This window comes from Urocampus carinirostris, chromosome 9 (genome assembly GCF_059441175.1).
Source record: "Urocampus carinirostris isolate Australia breed hairy pipefish chromosome 9, RoL_Ucar_1.0, whole genome shotgun sequence".
NCBI classification, from domain to species: domain Eukaryota; kingdom Metazoa; phylum Chordata; class Actinopteri; order Syngnathiformes; family Syngnathidae; genus Urocampus; species Urocampus carinirostris.
The window spans coordinates 32,317,689-32,342,206 of record NC_142357.1 but is presented as its reverse complement, the minus strand read 5'-3'; the positions used below and the strand labels follow the sequence as shown (position 1 = coordinate 32,342,206).

The following is a 24,518-nucleotide window of genomic DNA, read 5'->3' as shown; positions in this document are numbered from 1 at the left end:
TAGTCCGGAATTTACGGTAATTTGAAGCTGAGAGCTACACAAAGGGCTACCAGTTTCATATGAAATGCTAAAGCAACGTGTCATGTTATTATTATGTTGTTAATATGATATTCAAGGGTAGGTAGTTACATTAACTCCCAGTGTTCTCGTTTGCCCGCGTCCCTGCGTCTTAGATGCATTATTTTTTCTGGGGACGCATCGTCTCAAATCAACGTGCGTCCCCAGGACTCAACTTTTTTGACACAAAATTGTCATTATTACCCGATTACATCTTTTTTAAACAAAGATTTACCACACTCCAAACTTTTCGTCAGGCAGATCCGGCAGAGGTTGTTTTGGTCTCGCGGTTCGAGTTTTCGTCTGCACGCCGATCTCGAGTTGTGTGGTGAAAAGTCCGTCTCTTTTTAGAGAACCGGCTTTTTCGGCTCAACTCATTCAAGAGAGCCGGCTCTCAAACGGCTCACTGGCTTTGATACATTATATTACGAATTATGATGTTGTATAAAGAAGTTAAGAAAAAAAGGAAGTATAAAAGGAGAAAATGAAAAAAAAAGACAGGTTTGTGGTTATCCCTTTAATCGGTATATTACCAACAATAATTTGATGCAGAAAATGAATTAATAATTTGATGATTAAAACTGAATGAATATATAGATTTTTATTCTATATTTGTCACCGATTTACAATTTCAAGTTCGATAACACTAAATTTTGGGGACCCATAGATCTCTGTTGGGACCCATAGATTTCTGAGCATGCGAGTCCCCGGGACTCATCACTTTTCAGAGGTAAAATGAACACTGAACTCCGTTACATTTACTTGAGATTTGGGATATTTTGTACTTCTGGGAGTAAATTTTAATCACTATATGTTTACTTGAGTAGATTTGTCAAGAAGAAATAGTACTCTTTCTCCGCTACTTTAGGCTACATTGAAGCCGTTACGAAGTAACTTAAATCCCCTTCATGTAAGTGAAAGCGTTACTCGGAGTACTTCACTTGCTGTTTTTCCCCCTGGTGAGAGTGACTATGCGACCTAAGCCTCGCTCCTTTTAAAGGGGCGGCGTCACATGCCAAGCAAGTGGCTGTTTTAAAATAAATCCACAGAAATCAAACTAAAACTGTATTAATTTGATTATATTTACATTACATTTTCAAAAGGTTGCTATTTTATATTTATAAATGCTTGCTACTTACTGCACTCTTTATATATCAGTTTCTCGATGTGCTAAACTGATAGAGACATACCCTGAGCGACTTGCAGCTGTAATTGCACCAAAAGGTGGCGCTATAAAGTATTAATGGGGCTGAATCTTTTTGCACACCAACTTCTTCGTTTTTTTGTTTTTTTTTAAATGTTTAAAATATCCAATAAGGTGTGTTCCACTTCATGATTGTGTCCCACCTATTGTTGATGCTTCACAAGAAATTACAGTTTTATATCTTTATGTTTGTAGTCTAAAATGTGGCAAAAGGTCACAAAATTGAAGGGGGCCAAATAGTTACGCAAGCCACTGTATTTTAAAATGGTTACAAAAAAACAAAAACAAAAATTGTAAATGACTAGGGAGTTAATTTGAAATTCAGGTAAGGAAAATTCAAGAAGAAATATAGTCAAACATCTTATCATAAATGTATGACATTCAAATAATTGATATACAGTTTCATGGATCTATCAAATATTTTGAGAAATTCAGTCTACATATTTAGTCCCGCTGATGGCTATCGACGTCAAACCTCAGATTTTCATTCAAGTAGGCTGGCATTAAACGGGTTAAAATTTGAAAGTACAGACACTGCCCGACTTACGAACGAAATAGGTTCTGGACGATTATTCGTAAGTTGAATTTGTTCGTAAGTTGCTTCAGTGCTATATTTTGAATGTTTAAGGTTTATATAGGCTTAAGGCTCCTATAAGTAACCGGTATTGTTTTGTACTAAAAAATAAAGTTTCATAAAATAATATGCTCTATAAAGATTTTAAAAAAGTTGAGTTTAACTTACTTTTGGAAGATGCGCTTCAAGAGGCCCTCCTCCGTCGTAAAAAGTGGCCGAAAAAAAGCAATCCAACCATTTTCTCAACCGCATCAAGCTTTCTTATTCCACTTTCATTTCAAAAGAAACGGCTCGCCTCTTCTTTACACCAACCATATTGAATGGATGCGCGACATATTAAACAATAAAAATGTCTAAGTTCTTAGCGCACTGGAGATAGTCTAGACATAGACAGTATAGACTGTTTACACACAAACTAAGGAAAAGGAAGCAGATTTTTTTTCTTCCTGGTGAATGCTGGGTGAGCTCTCACAGCGCCACACGCCGGTAGTGGCGGAAAGAAGCACTACAGTAATGTCCTCTCCTCTGAAAAAGGTGCACAGGATACAAAATCTAACTTACAGCAATGTCCGGATATTTTTCGCCATCCCGAAAAAAATGTTCATATCTACCGTTTTACGTAAATCGAATGGTCGTAAGTAGGGGAGCGTCTGTATAGCATAAGTTACAACATGCTATAAGCCAAAAAAGAAGAGCGAGTGTTATAAATGGCACAGGAAAAGATGGGTAGAACTTAGGTGATCCACGAAATGAACATAAAACTGTTCACGTATTGACTCAGGATTAAGACCGAGGCCGACCTGATTCGTCTGTAGGCATCCTGGGCTATTTGCACAGGAGAGGAAAGGTTTTTTTTTCTTTTCGGCTTTCACAGCGAATAAGCCTGACAAGTGGCAGACGCGCTACAATGAGGCGCCACCAGAAAAGACACATTCAGCTCCGATGGGCTGATGGCAAGAACTAAGACGAACCTTTGGCGAGAAACTGAGGACACGAAAATACCGGCTGGGCCAAAAACAGGAAATATAAATACGAAGGTGAATTACAGCGGAACCTCTAAGGTCAAGGGCGATCCCCGTTCCAAGGTGCTGCTTTTTCTTTTGACTTGATGGATTTTGCTTAAAGGATATACTGTGTGATTTATATGTACCATAAATTCCGGACTATAAGCCTCTACTTTTTTCCCTAACTTTCAACCCTGCGGCTTATTCAGTGATGCGGCCAATTTATGTAATGTTTCTAACGGCCGCTAGCGGCGCTCGAGTTTTGCTACCATTAACTGCCCTGTCAAAGCTATATTATTATTATTAAAGCTTTGAAAACTCTCTCGGTGTTCCAAGTAGCGGTTTGCTACCCTTCACAGGCACGGTTTGGGATGAAAGTTATAATATTATTATTAAAGGTTTGAAAACTCTCTCGGTGTACCGTCTTTCATTGTAAATATGTGTAACCCGTGTATAATATGTATTTGCAACTGTATATTTTTGTAATGTATTTATTTGTATTTATTTTAGACACTTATTCTGATATGTTTTGCACGGGTGAACGAAAAATGAGGGGCGGAACAAACGCGGGGTGCTGGGTTTAATTGGGGACCGCTAAAGGTGAGGGACAGACAAGGAAAGAAGCGGGGGTAAAAAGTTGGTTAGAGAAAAAGGAGTTGCGTGAGTAAATGTGTTCATCTGATATATTTTTCCCACCCTTACCTTTGGAAATATACACTTTTTTCCTTGGATTACTTTAAACGGGACCCGGACTCTGCAGGTCTGCATCAAACCTTAAGTACCGGTATCATTTTCCGTTCATTTTGCCGGCTGTGATTTTTGAACTGTGGACTTTAATGAAGGACATTTAGTTTCAATCGCGGGACTTGAAGTCGGGTTTGGGTTAATTTTGTGTTTGTGTTACATTTTTAAATGTGGGCGCATGCGGCTTATATACAGGTGCGGCTTGTGTGTGTGTACAAAATCGGTTTTCCTCTTAAAATATGGTGGGTGCGGCTTATAATCAGGTGTGCTCTATAGTCCGGAATTTACGGTAAATTGAAATAGCTGTGAAGGTGACTTTGATTCTAGCACAGGTTTATTTCTGGTTAGGATCGCAGTTTGTCATTGGAGTGAAACCTGAAGTTAGACCAGTTGAGAACCACTTATCTATATTACTGGTGGCGTAGTGATTAGGATTTGGCGAGCTCGACCCCGGGACTTGGGTTCAATTACCGTTGTATCCCATGTTTCGTGATTGCGATCGGCGATATTTTTCAACGGATCAATCGTTGCACAAATACGGTAATATATTACCGTGAAACGGGCAGCACGGTGGCGCAGTGGTTAGCGCGTGTGCGGCATAGTTCTGAGGTCATGAGATGGAACTTCCTGTGTGGAGTTTGCATGTTCTCCCTGTGCTTGCGTGGGTTTCCTCCGGGCACTCCGAATTCCTCCCACATTCCAAAAACATGCATGTCAGGTTAATTGGCCGGTCCAAATTGTCCCTAGGTGTGAATGAGCGAGAGAGTTGTCAGTCCCTGTGTGCTGGCAACCAGTTCAGGGTGTCCCCTGCCCACTGCCCGAAGATGGCTGGGGTGGGCTATAGGACCCCCGTGACCCTACTGAGGATAAGCGGTGCAGATAATGGATGGATGGATGGGTCGCAATTTGTCATTAGAGTGGAACGTGGGTTCTGAAGTTAGACCAGTTGAGAACCACTGATCTATATAACTGGTGGTGTCGTGATGAGGATTCAGCGAGCTCACCCCTGTGACCCGGGTTCAATTACTGTTGCATTCTGTAAAGTTGGCTGTTTTTGGTTGTGTATTTACTTCCATGCTATGAAATTAACGTGTTTTTACATTCCTAAATATAAAAACAATCATAACACACACACACACACACACACACACATAGCCACGTTTCAAAGATCAGTCTAATTCCATTATTTGTAAATACGTTTTTCAATTTTATTTCATATTAATGTGAAGTCGCTCTCATGTGTGACTTCATTTCCTGTTTATGTGTGACGTCAATAAACCACGCCTACTGACCAGATGTTGTCGGTACGGCCCGGGCAACCTGGGAAGATGGCGACTGGGCCGTGCTCGCTCCATTCGCGAGGGAGGTCAAAACTCAATAAGTGTTTTTATCTGAATAATTCTGCCAACAGAGAGTTTATATCTTGAATATGTCTCACGATCCCATGTTTCGTGATTGCGGTCGGCGATATTTTTCAACTGATCATTCAAACGGTAATAATGAAACCTCGAGTATAACACTTACCCGAACTCTGAGTTCTTTTTAACGTAAAAATCTGTGCTACACACAAATAAATACAGTGTTTTGTGAGTTTTAGCGACGACCGTGACAAGAAATTTGCAACTTGTTCAAAACCTGCACCAAACGTGTGCACAGCACGTGCGAGCGCTCCCCCCCGAGCCCTCGGAAGAGGGTGAGGGCTCCCAGATGATGCTTGTTGGGCGTCTCACCTGGAAGGCTTATTCTCTTCAGAAAGAAATCCAGGCCGATGGTTTGTTTGTACTGCTTCCCAAAGGCCTCCTGAGCAAATCTGGTGGCGAGTGAAGTCTGGAACACAAACGGGGAAAAAAAGAGGCGCAGAAGTCAGCGGGGACCAGCAACATGTCACTGGAAGAAGTTACGTTTCTTCACTCTTTTTCTTTGCCCAGTGGAACTCTCATTCGAAGTCATTTGTGTGTGTGTGTTAAAAATGATTTTGTTTTTCAGCTTATAAATGTCGCTCTCTTTATACAGGACTGTTATACACGATGTGCAACACACACACCACAATTATAGAATTACTACTATTGACATTTTAGTTTTTTCTCACTTTCAACCAAACTAATATGTATTTCATAATACTACAGTATTACCTTGTTTTGTGATTATTCTGTTTCATAACTACCATATTTTCCGCACTATAAGGCGCACCTAAAATCTGTTTGATTTTTTTAAAAGCTGACTATGCGCCTTATAATCCGGTGCGCCTTATATATGGATCGATATTGAGCCGCGACAGGTCTCGCAACTTACGGTAAGCAGCCACCGACTCCATTTTTCGAGTAGAAGAAGAAGTGCGCTGTGCATACTGGGAAATATTAAACAACGATTCTCTTTTATTTGTGCGTTTGTATAAAGACCCTGAAATGGCTCCTATTAAGATTCGAGGGATTCGTAAATGAGGAGCTGATAGAGTGAGCTTTATGTTTTTCTTTTGTGTGTTTACGCTTTACATTTTACAGTTATTATGTTATTGCTTTATTGTTATTGTTTTGCACTTGTTATTGTTTTTGCACATTACGAGTGTCACTATACTGCAAATGCACTAACGTTTAATTTACCATAACAGTATCAGACGTTTTTTTGCGTGTTGACTAAATGGAGGAAAAGTAAAATGTTATGCCTTGCTGTTGTTCAAAGATGTTAAAGATGTGTCACGAAAATGCTTTACCTCAGAGAAAATAATAAAACAGCTGTTTATTCATTTTGGGAGTGAATGGAGTTGTGGAAAGCTTGTTTGTTATCTATTAATAAAGTTTGACTGACCTATCTGACTGTTTTGTTGACATTCCTTTTAGCGCGGCACCAACTAATGGTTGCATAACAGAACTACAGCCTCTACTGTAGCGCCTTATGTATGGAAAAAGTTTTAAAATATATCATTCATTGAAGGTGCGCCTTATAACACGGTGCGCCTTATGGTGCGGAAAATACGGTAACCATAATCAGTGAATGTCTGTGAAATCATTTTATATATATATATATATATATATATATATATATATATATATATATATATATATATATATATATATATATCTTAACATATTGTGCAGAAGTCTGGGGCAATAATTACAAAAGTTCGCTACAGCCCCCTTTTATCCTCCAAAAACATGTAATAAGAACCATACACAGGGTATCATACTAATATTTTATCCCTGCAGTCCAAATTATTAAAATTGGATGATTTAGTAAAAATTTTCACTTCACAACTGCTGTTGAAGGTCAGCAAAAACATAGTGCCAGAAAACATCAAAAAAATATTCATTCAGAAAGAGGGAAATTATAACTTAGGGGGCTGTAGTAAATTCAAAATCCCTAAGGTGAGAACAACTAGGAAAAGTATGTGTGTGTCTGTGAGTGGAGTCAAACTTTGGAACAATTTACAAGACGATGGTTAACTTTGTTGTTATTTTTGCGTTTATTATATCATAACTGTTATTATTAATAATATTGCTATTGTTGTTATTAGCATTGGTTTCGCAGTGATGTTTGGTGACTAGTGGCATTATGACAATGAGGGATGGGTACTACGATGATTAGTGTATAAATATGTGACTATTGTTATTATTATAATTATTGATATCTGACCTATGTCATGTGTGTATCCTTGAGATTGTGTTGTATTTAGACACAGGAGAGGAGCTATATAGAATGTGATTGGGAAGATGAAGGGGTAGGGGAAATAAGCGTCTACTTCATACTACCCCTTTTCGAAAATTTTATGTTAACTATATTTTGTTATTGAGTCATTGTTTTTGTCCTGTTTTTATTTTATTTTATAATGTTCAAAATAATGTTTTCATTCATATAGTGTAGTGGTTAGCACATTCGCCTAACACGTCCTCGGTGTTCGAGACCGGGTAAAAACATTCTTGGCCCGGAGAGGGATGGGTGCCACCAGGCTGTACTTGCCCAAGACACACCATGGGAAAGGGTGCCCCTATGACCCTAGTAGTTAAGGGATACAACCCCACACACAATATATATGATATGTGTACCGATATGTACATACCTAAATTATAGTTCAACAATAGATCTGTTTACTGGTGTGTATTTCTGCAGTTTCTCTCATCCAAACTATTTTTAATTCCCAAACTGACAAATGATCCACGCAGACTCCTGCTCACTCTCTGTAAAAGCCTCATGTCTATTGGCTGGTTTTTTTTCCCAATATGAGGTTTTAAATAATATATAATATTCCATGAAACCAGGGATGTCAAGTATGGCTCTGGGGTTGGATCCAGACTTTTTGTTCCGAAGCGGCCCGGATCAGTAAAATAACCCTACATATCATAATCACGGAAGTCAAGGCATGTCTTCGGAAAACAACGCATTTATTTACAAACAATTGGGAAAACAAGATTTTCTTGTTTGGAATTGAATGAGTTAACTGGTTTATTTTAACTGTCGAATAAATGCCGTTTTAAACCTGGACCAACTCATCACACTATACAAACTCAACACAGCCCTCTAGTGGTCGTAATGAGCATTTGGTTTGCATTTATTAAAAAAAAAATCTGAACCTTTGATAGAAATGACCTAGAGATTCGCTTCTTTTCTCGACATACTCGGAAATTCATGGCGGTGTCACGACCAGCACACAGGGTAGACCCAATCGTGTAACATTTTCTCACAATTTTATTGAAAGAAAGAGGAAGGGCAGCGCCCGCGATCCGATGTACACTGGGCTCTCGTACTCGGATTGTGATCCGAACACGGAATTGGATCTTCCGTAGCGAGCGATGGCGGTGTCAGGGACGGAAAAACTGGTCAGTAGCCGGGACTGGGAGAGCAAGGCGTGGTTGGGGTCGAAAACGAGTTGTAAGCCAGAACGGTGGGAAAAGTGAATATAAATGGCTTCAAATGTCAGGACCAGAACAGAGACAGGACCCAGTTGTGTTGTGTTTTTCACAAGTTTTATTGGAAGAAAGAGAAAGGGTTGCGACAGTGATCCAGTGGTTGCTGGACGCGGGAAGCAGGTCGCTCTGAACGTGGAAGTGGATCTTCCGTGGCGAGCGATGGCGGGGTCGGGAACAGAAAAACGGGTCATGGCCGGGAAAGGAGAGCAAAAACTTGGTCGGGGTCGTAAGCAAGTCATAAGCCAGGAAAGGAGAGTAGACATGGTCGGGGACAAAAAGAGGTCGAAAGCCGGGACAGGAGAGTAGAGTAGTGTGTACAGTAATGCTAATTGTGATTCACCCTGGTCAATCCTGGAAGGGGGATTACCACAAGGTTTCTCTTTTCTCCTCACACTGAGGTTTTCGAGTTGTTCCTTGCCCGCATGCTGGTTTAAGATCAGGTAATTGTGCAATTTTGTAATTGTAATCCTGTGCAGTCCTTTGAGACATTTCTGTGATTAAGGGCTATATAAATAAATGTGACTTGACTTGACTTGACTAGACGTGGTCAGGATCAAAAACGGGTCGAAGCCGGGGAACAGAATGGAGCAAAAAACAGGTGGGAGTCAGGGTCAAAAAAAGGCTTGCCTAGTGTTAACTGAGGTTCGCAGACGGACTGACAAAAGGGGACAGATAGGAGTGGGTTTAAATAGGGACAGAGAGCCACAGAGATGCATATCGGTAATCATGACATCAAATGGTTTTCTTATAGAATTGAAAGAAAGAAAATGAAATAACAGAAATGAAAGGGTCCAATTTGATGCAACACATCATTGACAGGTCCATACGTCAAATGATCATTTTCCATTTACGTAAAACCGAACATTGCAAAATCCAGTTAATCCCGCTCGCGAGCCATTTCAGGGCTCGACCTTCAAATTGGGAAACCATGTTTGCAATCCCCTCTGACTTCCCCAGTCCGATGTAATCCATCTTATCGAGTCATTTCCTTCATTCTGCTGTAAACCTGAAGAATTTGCAACAGACGTCGGCGTCATTTTTTTAAATCTTCTTTGCAGACTCGTAACTTTGAAAGGACGCCGTGCGGACGCAACTGTCAAACAAAAACGACAAAAACAGGTTTTCGTGTGTCCGCGCCGCTGACCCAATAATTGCCGCACATTAGGAAGCCTCCATCACTGTCACCGTTGTTAGAGGAAGAAAATAGAACGTTTGCAGGCCGGGGAGACGGCTCGACCAACTCAAATTCGTTTTGATGGATGTGTGGCAGGGGGAGAGAAACAGGAAGCATTGGATGTCTATTAGCTTGCTCCGATGTCAGCGGCACCTACGTTTTCAAGGAACTCGAATGCACCATGGAGCGGGCTTGTCACGAGACGTGGTGGCGTGGAAGGTGACCGGACCAGAACGGAGGCAGGAGGCATGAAGGGAGAACTCAAATGCGTTGACGATCCATAGGTTTTATTTAATAAAATAAAAGTCGCCCAATACTCCGAGGCAAAACAGAACAATACAGAGTTCCCCGGCACGAACTCAACAGGACAAGGCATAACAGACTAAAACAGGACAAGGCATAACAGAACGGGATTGTGAATAATGAGTATTAATGAACCAGCACCCGCCAAACCCAAAATCCAGCCTTAAATAGCAGAACAGCAATCAGCTGATCTGCTTCAGCTTGAGTTCGGGGGCGTGGCATACTGGTCGTCATGGCGACCGTGACAGAGCCCCCCTCTTAAGGGACAGCTCCCGAGGTCCCAAAAAAGAAAAAATTACTACCTCGCGCCCCGGAATGTTGACGATCGCGATTGGGGCAACCCTGCTCCCTCCTCCGAACACGCAGGAACGGGGAGAGGCAGGCGCCATCTGCGTCGGGCGGATCGGAATCGGCGCTCGGCAGGGGGGGTCTGGTGGCCAACTGGACAGGGGATGACAGACAGGCAGAACCGACGAGAACAGGACAGATAAACAGGACAGGCCTCTACAGAAGAGTCGCACTCAGGACAGGCCTCTACAGAAGAGTCGCACTCAGGACAGGCCTCTACAGAAGAGTCGCACTCAGGACAGGCCTCTACAGAAGAGTCGCACTCAGGTCAGGCCGATGCAGAAGAGTCGCACTCTGGGGGTTCAGGTGCAGAAGAGTCGCACTCTGGGGGTTCAGGTGCAGAAGAGTCGCACTCTGGGGGTTCAGGTGCAGAAGAGTCGCACTCTGGGGGTTCAGGTTCAGAAGAGTCAGAATCAGGGGGGGATCAGGTTCAGAAGAGTCAGAATCAGGGGGGGATCAGGTTCAGAAGAGTCAGAATCAGGGGGGGATCAGGTTCAGAAGAGTCAGAATCAGGGGGGGATCAGGTTCAGAAGAGTCAGACTCAGGGGGGGGGATCAGATTCAGAAGAGTCAGACTCAGGGGGGGGGGTCAGATTCAGAAGAGTCAGACTCAGGGGGGGATCAGATTCAGAAGAGTCAGACTCAGGGGGGGATCAGATTCAGAAGAGTCAGACTCAGGGGGGGATCAGATTCAGAAGAGTCAGACTCAGGGGGGGGATCAGATTCAGAAGAGTCAGACTCAGGGGGGGGATCAGATTCAGAAGAGTCAGACTCAGGGGGGGGATCAGATTCAGAAGAGTCAGACTCAGGGGGGAACCAGATTCAGAAGAGTCAGACTCAGGGGGGAACCAGATTCAGAAGAGTCAGACTCAGGGGGGAACCAGATTCAGAAGAGTCAGACTCAGGGGGGAACCAGATTCAGAAGAGTCAGACTCAGGGGGGAACAGATTCAGAAGAGTCAGACTCAGGGGAGAACAGATTCAGAAGAGTCAGACTCAGGGGAAACAGATTCAGAAGAGTCAGACTCAGGGGAAACAGATTCAGAAGAGTCAGACTCAGGGGAAACAGATTCAGAAGAGTCAGACTCAGGGGAAACAGATTCAGAAGAGTCAGACTCAGGGGAAACAGATTCAGAAGAGTCAGACTCAGGGGAAACAGATTCAGAAGAGTCAGACTCAGGGGAAACAGATTCAGAACAGACAAGACAGGACAGGAAAGACTGAACAAAATCAGTACAGGGAGACTCAAGGCAGGCATGGGAGTCGAACAGGCAGGCATGGGAGTCGAACAGGCAGGCATGGGAGTCGAACAGGCAGGCATGGGAGTCGAACAGGCAGGCATGGGAGTCGAACAGGCAGGCATGGGAGTCGAACAGGCAGGCATGGGAGTCGAACAGGCAGGCATGGGAGTCGAACAGGCAGGCATGGGAGTCGAACAGGCAGGCATGGGAGTCGAACAGGCAGGCTTGGGAGTCGAACAGGCAGGCTTGGGAGTCGAACAGGCAGGCTTGGGAGTCGGAGTCGGCCCGACGGGCAGCGGAGTCGGAGTTGACCCGACAGGCAGCGGAGTCGGAGTCGGACTTGCACGCAGGGGAGAGGGAATAGCAGGCAATCGGCACGGGAGTCGGGCAGGCAGGCGTCAATTCTTCCTGGGACCCCATTCGAGGCACAGCAAGGGCCACAACGGGCGGGGCCGTGGTTCGAACGGGCAGGGAAGGCCAACTCAGTAGGCGCCTGCCAAACTGCGCACTCCAGCTCTCCCCAAGTCGCGCTGGGATCGTTCGCTGAGTTCTCTTTGTTGGCTGGTTCATTCTGTCACGAGACGTGGTGGCGTGGAAGGTGACCGGACCAGAACGGAGGCAGGAGGCATGAAGGGAGAACTCAAATGCGTTGACGATCCATAGGTTTTATTTAATAAAATAAAAGTCGCCCAATACTCCGAGGCAAAACAGAACAATACAGAGTTCCCCGGCACGAACTCAACAGGACAAGGCATAACAGACTAAAACAGGACAAGGCATAACAGAACGGGATTGTGAATAATGAGTATTAATGAACCAGCACCCGCCAAACCCAAAATCCAGCCTTAAATAGCAGAACAGCAATCAGCTGATCTGCTTCAGCTTGAGTTCGGGGGCGTGGCATACTGGTCGTCATGGCGACCGTGACAGGGCTGGGATATTCTGGTGGAAATATTACGAGCGGCGCTCCGCGGGAGGATGTGAACTTTTGCAAAAAATGTCAATCAAAATGGCTTATTATTATTGGTATTGAGTTATTAAATACGCAAATAGGTTTAAAATGTGACAAATTGGAAGTCATATTGACACATTTTTAACACACAAATAATTTGGAGAAATGGTGGGCAGCAGTTGAAAACCAAAATGATTTATTAGAAGTCACAAGTTTAACCCAAATTATGCCAAAACTCACAATAAAAAATTGAGATAATTATTGTGAAAAATGCTGTTATTTTTTTTCCTTATTTATATAGAATTTTCATTTTATTATACTCAATTTTAACCCCAAATGTAACTAAATCTCAAATTACAAAGAGAAATACAGGAAATACAGTAAATAAATTAAAAAAAAAAAACATATATATATATAAATATATGTACACACACACACACATATATCTAAATGTGTGTGTGAATATATATACTTGTGTAAATATGTGTGTGTGTGTATATATATATATATGTATATATATTCACATGTGTATATACATATTTTTCTCTTTTTCCATATTTTTTTTAATTTTAATATACAGTTTTAACCTAATGCCACTACTATCTATTGTGTAAAAACTGCTATGTTATTTCTTTTATTATTTAGATTATTTTTTTATTTTAATAAACACAATTTTAACCCAAAAACTCTTATTATAAATTATACAGATACCTGTAGAAAAAAAATATACATTATAAAATAAAATAAAATAATAAAATAAATAGACGTAAATAATTGCCTCAAATGAAAAGGCTTAGTTGATCATTTCCTTTGTTTTTAATTATTTTTTTATTTCATTATACTTTACATGATTTTTCCTATTTTACTGTCGTTTCCCAAAGTTTTTGGAGCTCTTCACTGAAAAAACAGTTTTTAGGAAATTTAGGTAAATAAGAGAAAACAATAATAAAAAAATCATTTGCCAACAGAACAAAATCATGTTGTAATATTTGTAGTCTAGAATATTTTTTTTATCTTTTTATGCCTATAACAAAAAAAGGAAATTATAAACTTTGTCCAAAAGTAGTTGTTTAAATCTGGTCATTTTTGTCTATGAGGATATAATTTTTGGCTATTATCATTACAATGTAAAAAGTAAAAGGAACAGTGAGTGTAAATGTTTTTTTTTAATTCCCATTTAGTTGGGAATTAATCAAAATAATGCAGTAAGTGCAGATCAAAGTGAGTACTTTATGCAGGTAATACAAAATATCATCAGAAACTATAAACAGGTTGCTTTAAATGACACATTTTGTGTGTTGAAACAACAATTTAAACAAAATAAGGATGTTGTGTATGATACTGTTAAAAAAAATATTGAAAAAAAAAGTCTGAAAATTGGCCGATACAAAATGGTAATCAGTGGGTTGGACATCACCTTTTTGAGAAAAAAATATCGTTTTTTTAAAATGCATCACATTTAAAAGATAGACAAAATTAGTATTACATATAGATTTATTTCACATGAGGCCCTAAAGCTCCAGGTTGTAGACCGTTACTCTAAAAAGCAACAACCGTTCTTTGTCAAATATTTGCACAATATAGACTTTAAACTAACCTAAAAACGTTTTGGAATGAGGGAATAACCAGAAAGGGAAAAAAAACAACACAGGTAATCCAGAGCATGGATTCTAACGCTCCATCCTCAGAACAGCGAGGCGGACGTGTTAACCACTCTTCCACCGTCACGCCGACTTAATTCCAATGGATGTTTATTGACCTCAGGATAGTTTGCTTCTCAGCTGGTCGCGGCCCCAAGAGTGACTGAATAATGACAGCAATAAGGAGACTCGGCCTCATTTAAGTAGCCCGAACAATCAGCCGCAAAAGCCGACTAACGAACTCGGACAGCAGAAATGAATCCCTCATGCTGGCGCTGGCCCGTTCGGACATTTGTCTTGGCGCCTCGCGAGCTCTACTTTCCTTTTTCGAAGCGGGTCTCTTTGTAGTTTGTTTTTTTCCTAGTGTACAATTGGAAGAGTGAATTTGAACGTTGGCGTAATCCTGACACTCCGGTACAGGGTCACCAATGATCCCGATGCCGGGAACTAGGGGTGGGGGGAGGTTTTACTGTAATAAGAAACTTGGGGGAACGGAGAAAAACAACACAGCAATGCAACACTTTATGCTCTCTACACTGTAAGAACTCAAACGTTAGTTGGAGTATATTACGAAAGTTGATAAAGAAAGCTGAGGGTGAACTTCTCATTCAATGCGAGACATATCTCTCACTTGGGAAGAGGAAAAAGAAGTACCGTATTTTCCGCACTATAAGGCGCACCTAAAATCTGTTTGGTTTTTTTAAAAAGCTGACTATGCGCCTTATAATCCGGTGCGCCTTATATAAGACTCACAACTTACGGTAAGCAGCCAGCGACTCAATTTTTCGCGTAGAAGAAGAAGTGCGCTGTGCATACTGGGAAATATTAAGCAACGATTCTCTTTTATTTGTGCGTTTGTATAAAGACCCTGAAATGGCTCCTATTAAGAGACACGCTTACAACGCAGAGTTTAAACTCAAGGCGATCAGTCACGCAGTAGAACACGGAAATAGAGCAGCAGCAAGAGAGTTGAACATTAATGAATCGATTTATACCGATATATCAGTCTCAACTGTGGTCCGAGCTTTCAGGAAGACGGGAATTGTCCCCCCGAACTGCCAGACAACAACAGCGACACTGACTCGATTAATGACGACCTTGATGAGACAGAGCCGGACGTGTTGGATGGCCCATTCACTGAGATGGTCAATTCGAACAATCCAGAAGAAGAATTCGGGGGATTCGTAGATGAGGAGCTGATAGAGTGAGCTTTATGTTTTTCTTTTGTGTGTTTATGTTTTACATTTCGCAGTTATTATGTTATTGCTTTATTGGTATTGTTTTGCACTTGTTATTGTTTTTGCACATTACGAGTGTCACTATATTGCGATTGCACTAACGTTTAATTTACCATAACAGTATCAGACAATTTTTTGCGTGTTGACTAAATGGAGGAAAAGTAAAATGTTATGCCTTGCTGTTGTTCAAAGATGTTAAAGATGTGTCACGAAAATGCTTTACCTCAGGGAAAATAATAAAACAGCTGTTTATTCATTTTGGGAGTGAATGGAGTTGTGGAAAGCTTGTTTGTTATCTATTAATAAAGTTTGACCTATCTGACTGTTTTGTTGACATTCCCTTAAGCGCCGCACCATCTAGTGATTGCATAACGTAACTACAGCTCTACTGTAGCGCCTTATAATGCGGTGCGCCTTATGTATGGAAAAAGTTTTAAAAGATATAATTCATTGAAGGTGCGCCTTATAACACGGTGCGCCTTATAGTGCGGAAAATACGGTACATTTCTAATTTTTGACCATTGTTTAGTACAGTGATTTTCAACCACTGTGCCGCGACACGCTAGTCTGCCGTGAGAGATTGTCATGTGTGCCGTGAGAAATTATCCAATGTCACTTTTTAAAATGTAAAAATTCATAAAACATTTATGAATCATTTTCTGCAAATATTATGTCATTGTCAAGTGTCTGTGCTGTAAAAACTGGGGGTATTATAAATTATATTGTAATTAAACATTCTGTTCAGTGTCATTTTATAACATTTTTGGTAAGTAATGTGCCGCGAAATTTTTCCAATGTAAAAAACATGCCCTGGCTCAGTAAAGGTTGAAAAACTCTGGTTTACTAAACAACAGTTGAAAATTGTTTCTTGAAAATACTCATTTCAAGGAAAACTTCTGACAAAAACGGCTTTTTGTGAAGGATTCAAGCAAAGCTTTCACATGAATACTTTTTTTTATTTTACTTTTTATTTATTTTTATTATTGCATTTGAGATACTTATAATAATATTAATAATATAATAATTTTGGGGGGAAAAAATTGCTATTCTTTTAGACCGTATTGCAATTTCAATGCGATTTTCGATTTTTCCAAAAAAAAGGAATTCCGGGCTTGTTTTGTTTTCGGGATAACTTAAACATAGTGACATACATACTTACCTAGGAATCATCTCCTTAGAGACTGAGAGGACACGACTGTAACAAAATGACTGTATAAAAACAAATAAAAGCGCTATATAAATGCAGACCATTCCATTCCATTCCAAAATTGTAGCTCTGTATTGTTAGCATGTAACAATAACCAAAGTTCAACTAGTAGCTAACAAAAATTTAGAAGCAATTTTGTTAAATATGTCTTGGTTTAATTTTGACAGCAATACATTTTACTTTTTATTTCGAATTTTAAGAATTTCAGAGTTTCCTCTCGATTTGCGCACTGGTAAGAGGTGGTTTAATGAGTGAAACCCCTTTTACAGCACTTTAAGTGTCAATTTATTGCCAGAAAATTTGAAATTTGATTAGCTTTGTTAGTCGAATCTCGGCAGAACTTCCATTTTAACTGCACTCAGTTTCATCTATCTCCACAACGCCTTTCTTTCTCCGTGTGCTTTGCAAGTTAGTGCAAAACAATACCGTATTTTTTATTCTGTATCTATTGTCTTTGGGTCTCAGGACTTGCAGTGATGCTAAAGGGAGGAGTAAGAACATAATAACCATGGAAACGAAGCTTGCAATAATCAAGGACCATAAATCACTTTAATTCTCATTCACATGTATTATCATTTGTTATTTAATCATTCACACATATCCCACACATAAATAGTACTTACTATACAGTGGAACCTCGGTTTTGGAACGCCTCTCAGTTCGAACAAATCGGAGTCTGACCAAAAATTTGGAGAAATTCTTGCTTCGCTGTTCGGTCAAAAAAATCGGAGTTCGAACGCCGGTAATGCGTGAGTGCGTACGCTAGGGTGCGATGCTGAGGGCGTACGGGTGTAGATCGCTCTTTTCCTGACCAACTGTTATCGCATGCGGACGTGCTTCGTTTTGCTTTCGCTTTTAATATAGGTGTACGAAGTGTTTTAGCCCCTAATTATGCCCCCGAAGAAAGTCAGTGCAAGCAGCAAAGTTGCTACAGGCGAAAAAAGAAAAGTAGTGCGTACAACTATTGCATTTAAAAAAGAAATAATAGCAAAATATGAAGGAGGTGTGCGAGTGTCTGATCTTGCTAGGGAATACCCCACTGTCCACCTGCGCCTTCTGCTGACCACTACAAAGGTAAGAAATCCTATTCATAATTCTTTATCGATTTTCTAATTTTTACACGTTCATGTTAGCGTAATCTTTCGTACGGAAGATTACGATAACGCGGACGTACGATTAGCCTGGGTTAGCTTTATGTTTACGTTAAACGTAAGACAAACCATCCAATTTGCATTTTGCAGTATTTTACGCATTTTCTTCCTCAAAAACCTTAGTCCATAACTGACAAGCTTGGAGACGTGCAGCTGCAAGGCTTCCACACACAAAAAGGCTCCAACCTCTCACGATTAACCCAGTGTCCACAGCTGTCCTCTTTCTGAAGGGAACAGCAAATATTGAAGAAAACCTGAGCACTCAGGTGGAAAAATAGAACCGTGTGTAAGTTAAGCCCAGGCGTAATAAGGCCCTGGCTCGACACGAGAGTCCACAAAATGTTCAAAAACATCCACAAACCTTAGCACATCTCGCTACTTTTCTGAATGGACCGCCAGGCGAAATAGCAAAGGAGGACGGCGTCCAAAATAAACCGATCCCGTAGCAATTTGCCAGGCAAATTGACATTAATAGGAGAGGGGAGCCGAGGGGGGGCGCGTTCAAGATGTCAGTCAGCAGTCTTGGAAACCAAATGGTGGGGTGCAGGCTAAAAAAAATTTTCACCCAATACACAAGCAGGTAAGTCATTGATGGGTTGACACCTGGCAATGTGGTTTTTACATAGGGGGGCTTAATGTAGCATATCTGCCGGGAACTGACTGCTATGTGTTCGCAACACCGCACCCTCTAGTGCCCTACCCAAGAGAAAATAAAGAAGAACGGAGGCTTTTTAAAAGGAAAACCTTCATTTTATTGAAAAAGTATGACCACTTGAATTAGACACTAAGCTCCTTTATTCGGGGTAAAAGTAAAAGGAAAAAAACACTTTGATTTCGATTTGATTTTGAAAAAAATTAAAACGCTTTTCCATCATGTCAGTTGAAATAGAACATTAACTGGAAATAGTAAAAGAAAACCTCATCTCATCTCATCAGCTGCACCGCTTATCCTCAGTAGGGTCGCGGGGGTGCTGGAGCCCATCCCAGCAATCATCTGGGAAGGGGACACCCTGAACTGGTTGCCAGCCAATCGCAGGGCACAAGGGGACAGACAACTCACTCGCTCATTCGCACCTAGGGACAATTTGGACCGGCCAATTCACCTGAAATGCATGTTTTTGGAATGTGGGAGGAAACCGGAGTGCCCGGAGGAAACCCACGCAAGCACGGGGAGAATATACAAACTCCGCACAGGAAGTCTGGAGCTGGATTTGAACCCACGCAGGAGGTTCCCAAGACATGAACTGTGCCGCACATGCGCTAACCACTGCGCCGCCGTGCTGCCTAAAAGAAAACCTCTACTTACAAATATGTCTCCAAACAGAAATTTCAGGTTACCAAGTACCTGAACGGGAAAATATTTGCCTCCAATTACAAAGGCGTTTCAGGATACAAAGTCAAAAATAAACCACAGTCCGCGTTGCTATTAGCCGCTCCCAGAGTTTCCCGAACGTAAACAAACTGGCTAATGTTTTTAAAGGACTTTTAGATTTGACTATAAAGGATTTTATACGATTGACTCAGGTTAATACAATGAAGATTTTCACTGAGTGGGCTTTAGTTCAATGCCAGGGCAGGCTGTTCGAAATGCATAATAATTTGTCTAGGAAATTTTGATAACAGGACTAATGGATTTGCTGACGCAGGACGACAGGCGAGGTTGTTTTGGGAAGCCAGACATCAAGGCGCTGTGTTGTGAGAACGTTGTGTGCAAACAACCGCTTGGCACACAACCGGTAAACTACCACCGCTCATACTACCACGTTGTACAGCATTGTTTAGGCTGAATGGCAGCCTGGTCATCCTGAAGGGGGATTACCGCCCCTTCTCAAGGTTTTTTATTTTCTTCATGTTGAGGTTTTTGAGTTTTTCCTTGCCCGTATGTCGGTTTTAGATTAGGGGATTTTGTAATTGTGGCCTGTGCGGTCCTTTGAGACATTTTAAATGTGATCTGACTTGACTACAGCTGTATTTAAAAAAACATAGCTACACATATATATCTTATTGAAGAAAGATAACATCATTTTGGACATTTGTTAAATCCCACCGATTTGGCATTGATATGGAAAGTGTAGTGGCATTGAGCCATGAGTTTGTGGGTATTGTAGGCAACCGACTATGTGACAAATGCAGTTTTTGGTCTTGAACCATTTACTCTGAGATGTTTTAAGCCCTGCAGGCCACATAAAGTGACGTGGCAGGCTTCATTTATCCCCCGTGCTATCATTTTGTTCATCATGAGGTTTTTGAGTTTTTCCTTGCCTTCATGTTGGTCTCAGATCAGGGTGGTGCAATGGTGGTCTGTGCAGCCCTTTGAAACTTCTTATGATTAAATGCCATCTATACAAATAAACATGACTTGACTTAAATCCTAATTCAAGTGCTGACGGCTAGAACCTCTCTGCCTTCAAGCATGGATGTCATTTTGCTGGGGAAGAAAACGTGACGTCACGTGCATGGGATCAATACACAGGTTCTCCTATTTAAAAATACGCCAAGACGCGTTCAATTGCCCTCTGCAAATGACAGCCTCTCACACAATAACGTTGCATCACCTCTAATTGTGCTTATCAGCTAATACCTCATTTAGTGTGTCGTTTAGCGTCCGTCGCCATGGTGACTCAAAGAGCTACGGCATATTTAGAAGCAGCACCCCGTGAAAATAATATACACATGAATCTCGAGCGATTGCGTGAAAAATTAACACCCACTCGTGACGGGTGGACAAATAACCAAATTATTGTGAAGTTAGCGTGTGGTGATTCTCACCTTTCCGCAAGCGCCATCACCGATGACAACAATTTTGAGTTGTCGGTCCTGGCTGTCCTCCTCGGAGTCTGACATGACGTCGCCGTTTGGGCAATTGCCAGAGGGATTAAGACCCCCCTCCAAGCTCCCAAAAATACCAAAATATGAGGATTATAATCCAAGCGAGACGGTAAATAATCACTGAAAGATTAGCGCAGCCTCGGATGAGCAAGTGGTCGCCATTTTGACTGTACCAACTCGGACTCTGAGCTAGTCCGTTCAAATTGACTGGGAAAAATGTTTTTCCCTTCAAAAAACACATTCGAGTTTTTAAAATAACATATCCAAGACCATTTAGATGTTAATATCCTTGACTATCGTCAGAGCAGCGTGGGAGAGCTTGAAAGCATAATCACAGCCGAGAGCCCACGGAATGGTTCCTTCCGAAGTGTGACGCGCTGTTACGTTGTTATGGTAACAAAGAGCAACCCAAATCGGAGGAAAAACAGCAGAAAATAAGCATAGTTTCACGCGGTGATTTATTTCATTTTATATTCCGCAGTTATTGTTTTTTTTTTGTTATTAGTGTCAATAAATTTGTTCAAACCAAAAAAGTTAGTGAAATTCGGCCATTTAAACACCAACACAAGAGGGGATCGAATTTAATGATGAAATCAGAGAGATCAGACAAGAACTAAAAGCTTTGGCGGAAATAAAGAGCAAAGGCAGAATGTCACACTTTCACTTTACCTCCAGAAACCTTGTTAGATTTTGATATGGTGAAATTGTGAATGAGTTTAATTGCTGTTAAAAGTGTTGATAAAAATTGTTCAAACCAAAACCATCAAAAACGGCGATAAGATTTGTCAATACAGTGCACGTTTTTAACTTAAGCACTGTTTGAGGTGTCCTTAAAACAGTTCAAAGTTAAATATTCCCTTTATTAATAATGTCTTAAGAATGTCTAACTGATTTTAAAGATTCATTATGCTTTATTTTCCACAGCGCCTAACTGCTTTTATCTTACTTTTAGCAAAGCTGTTCGGGGCAGAACCCGTTAGGTAGGAAGAATTGAGGGTGGAGGGGGGTGCTGGAGAATACCGTTGAGCTCTTCTGTGAATTTTTTGCTTCTATGTGGTAGTGTAGCATGAAAATAATGAAAGTATGAAGAGGCTTATTTTGAGTAAAGTCCAAACGCCAACCCAAACTTGCACGCGCATAATGTACAAACAATGATGACACAAGCCAGGAGATGGCGGCAGAAAGTAAAAAACTTCCAAACTGTACAGCTCCAAGCATAATTAGAACACTTTTTAGATTATATACTAAAAGGTATGACTCTCTTTTATTAATTAAAACCGTGTTTTGATTTCATACCAACTTTTCGACTTTGCCTTGAAAATTACAAGAATAAAAAATGAGTAACATTAAACCCTTGTTTATTGTATGTAATGGGTACCATAACGCTCCAGCACCCCCGCGACCCTACCTATGATAAGCAGTGCAGATAATGGATGGATGGATGGGTACCATAACCCCCATGATATGTGAAAATCTGCAAAGAAGTGTCTTCCACCCCCATTTTAACATGCGCTCTGGTCCTCACTCGCAGCAATAATTGACCGAGGGAAATGGATTGCAGCCGCATGGGTGCTGTTCATTTTAGGAGGAGAAAACAGAATAAAAGAGCTGCCATTCATAACACGGATTTGCTCTCCTGCAATAATCCGCCCCTCCCAGCCCCTCTCAGCAATAGTCAACCGGGGATAATGGATCACAGACAAAACAGTGCAGCTCCTTTTAGGCGGATGCAAAAGCATACTTGAGCAGCCCAAACAGTAAACAAACCAAAAAGTGCTGTTCCAGCTCTCTCACTCAGCAATTATTTGGATAATGACCACAACTGAGAATCTCATTTTGGATAGGCCAGAACGACGTACCTGCTGACAAAAGTGCCTTTTTCTGGTCCCCGCTTGCAGGAATATGGGATTGGGGATATTAGATTGTTGCTGCACGAGTACAGTTCGTCAAGCCAAGTCATGTTTACACATTTATGGATAGAACAACAAAAAAAGAGCAGCCAGGCCAGAAAAAAATGCGCTCTGCCGCCCTCTGCTCTCAGGAATATACGACCAGGGATAATGGATCGCTAAATATTTTTCAACCCACGATGAACTGAAGCAAAGAAGTAAGAATCCCGAAGTGGCAAGGGATTACAGCACAATCTAAATCAACTGGGATACAAGGATGCCGTAATTACATGGGGAAGTTTAACTGTTAAAGCCCCAGTGTGTCATATTTGACCTCTAGATGGCGCTGTACTGTCCAGTGCAAACAAAATTATTTTTTTATCAAAATGAATATTGGTATGATAGTTTAGGTATTTTTGCTCAGTATTGAAAATCAATGTTTTTAACTGAATGAAGGTCTTTGTCCCACTAAGCGACACTAAATATTACACACTGTCCTTTTAAGATTTGAAGGACCTAAATAGAGTAAACCCCCTTCACCCTGAACCTAAACCAATCAAGGGCCAGTGTGAGTTCAATTTTTTACAGCAAACACATGCTTGAGAAATTTAACTTTTTAAATAGGAATGTGTGTTAATTGTCACAGTTTCCAAGGCGCCCAACTGGCCCCGCCCGTGTGACGGCAGCTGCAGCTTGTTGACAGATTGGCTTCCCCACTATTTAAACCTTGTCCTGTCAATCCCCTGTTGTCAGTCCGTCTGCGAACCTCTGTTTTTACACGGCAAGCCTTTTTTCGATCCTGTCTCCCGCCTGTCCGGTTTTTGCTCCCGTTTGTCTCCGGCTACGACCCGTTTTGATTCCGACCACATCTGCTCTCTCGTTCTGGCTTACGACTCGTTTCCGACCCCGACCACGTCCTACTCTCCCAGTCCCGGCTACCGACCAGTTTTCCGCCCCTGAAGATCCACCTCCGTGTTCGGATCACAAGCCGAGTACGAGAGCGAACACTGGATCGTGGGCACACCCCTTTCTCGTTCCTTCAATAAAACTTGTGGTAAACGTTACGCGAGTGGGTCCTGTTTCCGTTCTGGTCCTGACATTAATAGCTAATCAGGATGCAAGATATTTTTGGAACAATTTCTTACTTTGACGAAAAAAACTTTCAAGTATATTTGAAATGCGTGAGTCATGAATAGAACTATTGTCGGAAGAATATAATAAGATTATAAACACTATGAAGCTTGACCAGCTAGCTGGCTAACCATGCCTCTGGCTATACATGCCTGTGGGCCAGTTACAGCACATGATTAAATTTAATGGCCCGCGGCCTATGTCATAAAAATGAATTATAGGTGGCCCGCCAGTAATGTTGACCGCAGTAAAAAATATTTTTGTACAAAAAATAAAAAAGTCACCATTTCATTTGATGATTACAGTATCCTTTTGGCCACTTACCCTTGGCTTTCTGTGACAACCCCGATTTCTGACATAGCCACTGTAAATTAAAAAAAAGGAAAGTTGACTGTGAGGGCTGCCGCTTCCAGGACAGGTTGAAATTGGAAATGAGTATTTTTTTCACTAACATCTGAAACTGTCATGATTACCGATGTGATGCATCTGTGCCCGCTCCTTTGGCGCCAACTGCCTCGGACTCTGATTGGCTCCCAGTCCCTATTTGAACCCACTCCTATCTGTCACTGGTTGTCAGTCCGTCTGCGAACCTCAGTTTACTCTATTTTCTGAATGAATCTGTAGGCTATTCAGGTGTTTTGGGGGCTATTATATTTTATCATGGTATTACTATGTTGTTACTTTGTCACTATTATGTTATTACCAGGACATATTTTTAAGAAGTAGGGTTGGAATAGGCTAAAGTAGGTTAGAAATCAAATTTCTTAGAAAATCACAATGAGCCAACACGGGTGGGCTATTTTAAGAACCAGTGTGTGGGCTACTTTGGCGTTGTTTGCGGTCTTTTACAATTCATCATGGTATTCCTATGTTGTTATCATGTCACTATAAAGTTTTTAACAGGGAATATTTTTAAGAAGTAGAGTTAGAATA

General features: G+C 41.2%; 1 protein-coding gene across 2 annotated transcripts in view; it reads right to left on the bottom strand.

The window, feature by feature from the left end:
* Positions 1–20,910, bottom strand: part of rab28 (RAB28, member RAS oncogene family) — a 91,527-nt gene extending 70,617 nt beyond the window's left edge. The window contains exons 1-2 of one of the 2 annotated variants that reach the window (XM_088343533.1): positions 20,506–20,910; positions 5,314–5,410 (exon numbers count right to left, since the gene is read on the bottom strand). In XM_088343533.1, the coding sequence (XP_088199659.1) occupies positions 5,314–5,410; positions 20,506–20,580 (172 nt within the window). In that variant the 5' untranslated portion in view covers positions 20,581–20,910. The remainder of the gene's footprint in view (positions 1–5,313; positions 5,411–20,505) is intronic. The other variant, XM_088343534.1, reaches the window with a different exon arrangement.
* Positions 20,911–24,518: the final 3,608 nt, after the last annotated feature.